Below are 7,533 nucleotides of genomic sequence, written 5' to 3' on the forward strand. Positions count from 1 at the left end.
CAACAGTTTATATAGTTCGTATGTTTCTGTAGGAATTGTTGGAATACAACGATATCAGTCGCATGCGGATAGAGTGTTTGATCGTACAGATTCTTCCATTCGTTGCCCAGCGCCATCCCCACTAGCGTACGTTCGTTAGATGTACCGCGGCGGCTGGCGCGTGCATGCTCTTCCGAGAACTCGGCGGAAGAAACATAAGGATATGGATGGAACATTGGGCACGTCGGTGTCGCGCCTTGACAGCGTAGCGCTTTGTATCGAGAAGCTGCTAGAAGGTTCCGTGGCACGTGACGTTACACAGGCATCTACTCAGGTCACACTCATTATAGAGAGTGGGGGTTCAAAATCTTTACAAGCGCCACAGGTCACTAAGGCAGTCAGTCTGTGAATAACTAGCCAACTGTCTACATTCCAGAACGAACATTTATAACTCTCGAAATAATTGTTTAATAAATATCACATTATATTATTTCAACATAAACATTGTGTCTTCCACAGAATATTAATCCTAATTCCAAGATTAAATTCTAACAGGAATACACAAATAATAGTTCTCTATCACAACGTAATCTAAAGGGAAAACCCTAACTAAATGACAAAAATATCGGTAATAACTGGAACTAATGAATGTTAAAAGCAATCAGTATATTCCATACAAACTTCCATCAACACGATTCGTTCTTCATTCTCTCAACACACTAAGACCGCAATCTTTAAACGCTTATAAAACCATAAGCAATCGTGAAGTTTAAAATTCGCTAACTGGGCGTCTCTCAATCCAGTTTTTGATCTTGGGCAGGAGGAGGACCTTTTTCTCCAGCAGCTTCAGATTCTCGTAATTCTCGATCAGATCAGACTTGTACATAAAGTTCAAATAATCGAGCAGAGCAACGAATGTTAAATCAGCCCAAGAGAGAGTACCATCGTAGAAGTAGCCGTCATTTTCCTTCACTTGCTGGTCCAAACGTTCTAAAATGAACAGCAGCGTCTCTTCAGCAGCCTTGCGTTTTGCAGCTTTGACCTTCTCGTCCTCCTCATAGTGGAAGGCGGCAATTTCTGAAAATTTGTTTTCAGTTAAATACTATTCGCTAATGTTATACTAATTTGAATACAGTGTTGTGCGAAATTTAAATGATACTGAAGATAGAATTACAATCCTTTTTAATCCTTTGTCTTGTATTGTTGACATACGTGTATCGTTCGATTAAATCAAATATTAAATCGGATTTCAACTAATAAATACCTGAACAGATATGTGCTATCTGTTATCAAGATTCTCATAAGATTTATGCAAAACAGCACTGGATACTCACTATGACGAATATCATGAATAGTATCAACAGTGGCATCAATATGAAGATTTGCCCAGTCAGTCTTTCCAGCTAAGTCATATTGTTTGGCTAAGTAACGGCAAATAGCTGTAGACTGAGCAACCTTCCTTCTATCAGCTACGAGCATAGGAAGCTGGCCATAAGGAGTCACTAAAAACATACAACTAATAGAATCAAAGATTCTATCGAACAAACAGATTATGATGCTTCTTAAATATCTAGCTTCCTGTTATCTGTTTTGGAAAGATATAATTTAATTTATTGATAATTTATCAGCAAACAAAGGGCATTGTCTCCTTAACAATACCTATTGTTCTCCCACATATCTTATAGAGCAATGGAGAGTAAACAATAATCTCTGTTATACTCTGCATAATTGTGTTCTACTTTATTTAGCTACTTTAGTTAAATTAGGAAAGATGAGATTTAAGAAACAGAATTTCTTTAAATTTTAAGCTTACAGGGCTTTATTTCTGGCCAGACGTCCTTTTTGATACGTTCATCTTCAAATGGAATACTAGCATAGCTGAAGAAGAACGGATTGGTTCTGCCAATGCCGTAACTGGGAAGTAAGTGAATTTATAGAGCGGCATCTTCCTGGAAGTATAATATATACAAAGTAAAAACAAAGAATCATTGATGACAAGAATTATATTATTACAAATTATGAAGTATAAGACAATTTAAGTAAAAAGCATCAACTACTAACTACTCGCATAGCTATTTGTATCTTTATATTTTAATATAGCTTAGATATAAAAAGAATATTATTTTTGGATGTAATAATGTATAAACTTGCGCCAAATATTATAACAAAATATTGCACTTTCTATTTAAGTAGGATAGACATATTACCGGCATTTATCTTTTTTCTATAGCAATGAAATTGTTTATAAAAAAGTTTATAAGAAAACTATCAATTAATGCAAACAACGCATTTCAAAATATTAATTACATTCGCACGATTCGTTATCTCTAGTATTAATTTAACCATATGGTTCTATACACCCAAGACCCTCTAACAGTAATTTAGTACCATTACTAGTCGTATGTACAATGTATGTTTGTAGACAACTTTCGTAACTACAAAACATTCAGCATGATTATATATTCTTCCAAACTTAAGAAACATTTTCTAATTGCATACTTAAATTTATCGATCAATTATGAACATATGATAACATTTATTTCTTTCAACTACTAATTTTCAAATCCTCTGCTGTTCCGTTAATTGAACGACGCGCCGACTTTTCCTACAAGTATCTTGTATCTTATCTGTATTATTTAGTTATCAATAAAGAAGAAACATTTTCTAATTGTATACTTAAATTTATCGATCAATTATGAACATGTAATAACATTTATTTCTTTCAACTACTAATTTTTAAATCATCTGCTGTTCGGTTAATTGAAGGATGTCGGCTTTCTGTAGAAGTATTTCATATTTATTATTTAATTATGAATAAGGAAAAAACATACAAAATACAGTTTTTAAACGGTTTATTATTTATAAAGAGAAACTTTGATTTAGGATATATATACTATATATATACTATTTACTTACAATTTTTTTTTTAAGATTTCAAAGTCGAAACAAGCACAGGAAATTTCCAAGCCGGTTAACAGAAACTTGAATGAGACAAAAATAACCTTTAGATCTCTATATGTTCTTCTTCCCCTCTGTTGCTTCCATGTAACTCTTATCCTATTGGTGGAGCTGTGCTGATATGTGAAATTATGACTACATAAAAACATCCGGAAAGACTCATTGAATGATTTTATAGTTTAAGGTTAATAAATTTCCATAAATTAAAGTTGAAAACTTATGAGAACATGTTTTCTGTAACAAAACTTAGTAAAAACAAACTAGTAAGGTTTATAGATTCTTTAATGATTATGTATGTATTCATAAACTAGTTCGATAAACATCGTTCGATAAAACGTCGAACAACACACAACATTGAAGCGCGAAATTTCAAATTCAAGGAAAGATAAATAACAAATATTGCGAACAAATGATATTAAATTTACAATAATCTCATGTAAGAAAAAATGAAAGGGATAAAAGTAGTATAGAAGATAGAAAAATCTATAAAACTGGTGGCTGGGAAATAGAAAATATATAAATTTATGTTATTAGAGTTTAGTACTTCTGTCGATCAATGTGTTACGACCGTTCGCGGAGAGACGCAGTCGCAGTAGCGAGAGGCGTAAATTCTCGCTACGATTCGGTGAATCGACGCCGCGAAGTAGTCGTTCCCCTGTTTCAGTTAAGATAAGAGGTGGTTAAATGAATATGACACAGTATAGTAAGTTATATTTCACCGTTTATTCCAACAACTTATAACGAAGGCAGTTACGCTGGTGCGTATGTACGAGATTTTTTTTTTATTTATTTGTTGAAATTACAATCAATTCTCGCGTTGAGAATATGTACGAGATGAATGAGTGACTGATCTGTGGGTGTGTCCTACCCGATGGAAGGATATTGACCGTTCGAAGGATGTGAAATCAGAACTGTCTTGGGAGACGATGCTGTCTCGGAGGAAAGCTAAGGATGGGTGTGTCTAGCGCACGGGACCATCGGATTTGTAGGTGACGATTTTAGTTAGGAGAGTGAAGGAAGTGGCTTCGTTGTTAATTGGTTAACGAAGGGTCTTAACCGCCCTCGAGAGAAAGTGGTTAGTGGGAGGAAAGTTGCAGCATACGTGAGAAAAACTAACTTTCCCTTGTCCAGTCGGGGTAGACAATAGTCTTTAGAAATTCTTCGGAAACAGACGTTTGTTTGGTTTGAAGGACCTTTTCTAGGAAATCTATGAGATTTATGGAAGGTACTTGAAACTATGGAGGATACGCTGCGAGTATCCGGTGACATCTGGTTGCCATATTGCTCGCGGTGCGACGTAACAAAATGGAATAGAAAGATTATACCACAGACGAAATTATACTTTATACTTTATTATACTTTATACTTTATTATTACATTACATCAATTGACATCTTTGGAATTACAACGATTCGATACACATTTTAACGTTTTAAACGTTTTAACGTTTAACATTCTAACATTCAGTTAGAACTTTGTATTGATTAGAGATATTGTAACGACCAGAAATATCGATACATATATCAATACTTTTACCTCGAAATTCGTAGATTCGTACTCTTCATTGTCCATACAAATTGTGTCATATATGTCCAAACCAAATTTAATTTACGTGCATTAACGTTTTCAAATCCATTTTTTATTTTCAAAGAACATCATATTTGTACTCGGTATTGCCAGTATGTATCATGAAGAGACGAAACGAGTATCGTTTAACAACATTTAATTTATAACACCTTTTAAACATTTAGACAGATTAACACATAACACTTCTTATATATAAACATCAATTCGAAGTTATCAGCTTGGAGAAATTGGTCGATTAATACCTGTAGATTGTCTGTCTCGATGAAAGAATTAAAGAGAGCAAAAACATGATAATGCCGCTAATATAATATTCCTTCTTTCTTGTATCTGTCTGCCTCTCAGGTCGTTTTACTAATTACAATAAGTAATTTCGACTTCTTTGCGCACTCTTTTAACGCATTCGAGACCGAAAGAAATTCATATCAGTCAGTAGGCAAGAGTATAATATACATATTTTATATATAACTTATGTAGTAATGTATATATCATGTTAATTTCATATTTTTTTCAATATAGAATTATTATATATATATATATATATATATATATATATATATAACTGTACATAATACATTATAGAATAACATAGTATATAATTTTATATTTTAAAAATATGAGGCATACTATTTAAGATTGTCATCGATTTAAAATCAAAGTATGAAAAGGATACCCTGGAGAGAGTAAAACACAGAATCATTCCAACTAAACATTCAGATCGTACCGACACCTAGGTATCGTCTTACAATTAAATCTCGGTCTCGAATGGATTAAAATGAAATACATACTTGCAGCTTCAACATCTTCAATATCGAGGAGATTCAAACTTTACAAATAAAAGCGGCCTGTTCCCCTTTCCACGACAGACTCTCATACCATATCCGCTCTTATCCAGGCTTTTACTTGAAACCAGCAATGCGTTCATTTACAATTTAAATTTACCCGGACCATCTACTGAATCGTCAGCCTTTTATAAATATATAATGAACCCAGAACATGTGCCTGTGCCCCTGGTATCGATGTTCGGCTTGTGATGTTCGTACCGGAACCTTCGCACAATTTCAATTTGTCACGCGTGAACATCGATTCTTCCAAGGGTCACAGCTTTATGCGGCTAAATCCTTTAGAACGATTAAAATGATACTAATGATATGGTATTTTTTACAAAGATTTAACATATCCATAAAATAGGAAGTTTCGTGCTCTCCTATTTTATATTAATTATAAATTAATAAGTTTTATATGTGTTATTTATAGATCTAATAAATTTTGTATTGGTTTACAGCAGGTGCTCCGGGTATAAACAGACGACAAACGAACAAATAGAAATTCAAACTATTGTCGTTGTTTAACTCGCATGGGACTATAAGCTCGAATTGGATTTAAACGTTACGATCGTCGAGAATAATTACTATGTGTACCCTGTACGACGGGCAGAGAATCTTAAGTTATTAACGGCAATTCCTTTGTGCATAATTCAGGTTTATTAACAACCAGTAATGGATAATCATCGATGAACTCTTTTTGAATAAAGTTCACATTTATAAAGCAAACACTATAAAATACGACAGGACAATTGTAATCGATAAATGACATTTTATTAGGATATTGTAAGAAGCTAAGATATCGAGGTACATTAAAATTGAGTCCGCTGCAACCCTCATGACATTTAAAATCCTACGCGTATATTGAGTAAAGTTGTTATATTAAATATAATCATATTAAATACAAGCTCGTCCGCTGGATTCCCAAATTATTTGGTTAAATACTTTGAATACGAGAATACCGAGTGTTAACAGTAGTAAATCCTCTATATGGTATGTCTACTTTGCTATCTTGAATAGGTAAATAACATTTCACTTTAACGCATTTAACCAATATTAACATTTAACATTTAACCAATATTATACGCATATGCACATAATGTTACTGTTACATATAATGATATATACGTAGATATACACGTTAATTAAATCCTCTATATGGTATTTTTATATCAGTATCGTAAACATTGTAAACCGGAAATCCTTTATTACACACGTACATATACAGTCAATATTATTGTTACATATAGTGATACATACGTTGATCCACACATTAATTAAATCCTCTATATAGTATTTTTACTTTGCTATCTTGAATAGATAAATAATCTCGAATATAGACATACAGGTACAGTTACGTTGATATACACCTTTGTATAAGGTGTCAAAAAATTTTTTATCACAGCGTTTTTTTAAGACGATTTTATAGCTTCGAAATTCATCTTGACACGATTTTCAATGTCAAATTATTTTTCTATTGCATCATGTGATACTCATTAGGAGGAACAAAACTTCTGTTTTCTTAGAAAAAATGTTTGAAATTTCATTAATTCCTAGATTGATTTTATTTATACATTAAGGTCAGATATGACATCAAATAATGTCAATACTAATATCTAGTTATTTGTCAATTTACAGCATCTGAAAAACAAGACATCTTCAAGACAGCGTGGGTTTTCTTTCCAACTTTCTTAACTTTCAACAATAAAATTTTCGTCAAACGATACAATCTATCCAACAAAGTTCTTGTACACAGTCAATCTCGTAAGAACATAGATCTTCTTCAAGTATTATTCTTCACAATGCTTCGTGTGGAATTTCTACTTGACGAGTTATTATTAAACGATTAAAAGCTTATTATTATACGATAATGTAATATCGTAGAATAACTTTGATTGGATATCAGCTGAAATTAGAAAACACCGTGTACGCCGTCTTTTTGTGGTTTGTTTACATCCAAGAGCGCCTAGTAACAGCGACGCGAGAAAAGATAAGCAGCGTCAAAACAGAAGTACGGTTTCATATTTCAAGGAGTGGCAATCGAGAGGCCAGAGTATGTGAGCCGAAAAGTGTGTGTGTGTGTGTGCAGGACCGAGCAGGAATGCATTGGCGAGGTTCAGAGTTGATCGAGACGTCGAAGCATAGAGTCGTTAGAATTGAGTTGCGAGTGTTGTCGAGTGTTAAAGTT

The 7,533-nt window shown here is 33.2% G+C and overlaps 1 protein-coding gene across 1 annotated transcript; it reads right to left on the bottom strand.

Moving 5' to 3' along the window:
• Positions 1 to 609: 609 nt before the first annotated feature.
• LOC117215483 (glutathione S-transferase-like) lies at positions 610 to 1,843 on the bottom strand. Its single transcript, XM_033461850.1, has 3 exons — positions 1,793 to 1,843; positions 1,314 to 1,481; positions 610 to 1,056 (listed from the first exon to the last, which is right to left on the bottom strand). Exons 2-3 carry the CDS (start codon positions 1,456 to 1,458, stop codon positions 749 to 751), a joined length of 453 nt encoding a protein of 150 aa, XP_033317741.1. The 5' UTR covers positions 1,459 to 1,481; positions 1,793 to 1,843; the 3' UTR covers positions 610 to 748.
• Between the last annotated feature and the right edge of the window lie 5,690 nt (positions 1,844 to 7,533).

This window comes from Bombus bifarius, unplaced genomic scaffold (assembly GCF_011952205.1).
Source record: "Bombus bifarius isolate JDL3187 unplaced genomic scaffold, Bbif_JDL3187 scf7180000009665_frag, whole genome shotgun sequence".
NCBI lineage: Eukaryota > Metazoa > Arthropoda > Insecta > Hymenoptera > Apidae > Bombus > Bombus bifarius.

Coding starts and splice junctions, on each gene's coding strand:
- LOC117215483 (XM_033461850.1), bottom strand. CDS start 1,458: ATGCTCGTAGCTGATAGAAGGAAGGTTGCTCAGTCTACAGCTATTTGC. Junction 1,057..1,313: donor TATTCATGATATTCGTCATA/GTGAGTATCCAG, acceptor ACAAATTTTCAG/AAATTGCCGCCTTCCACTAT.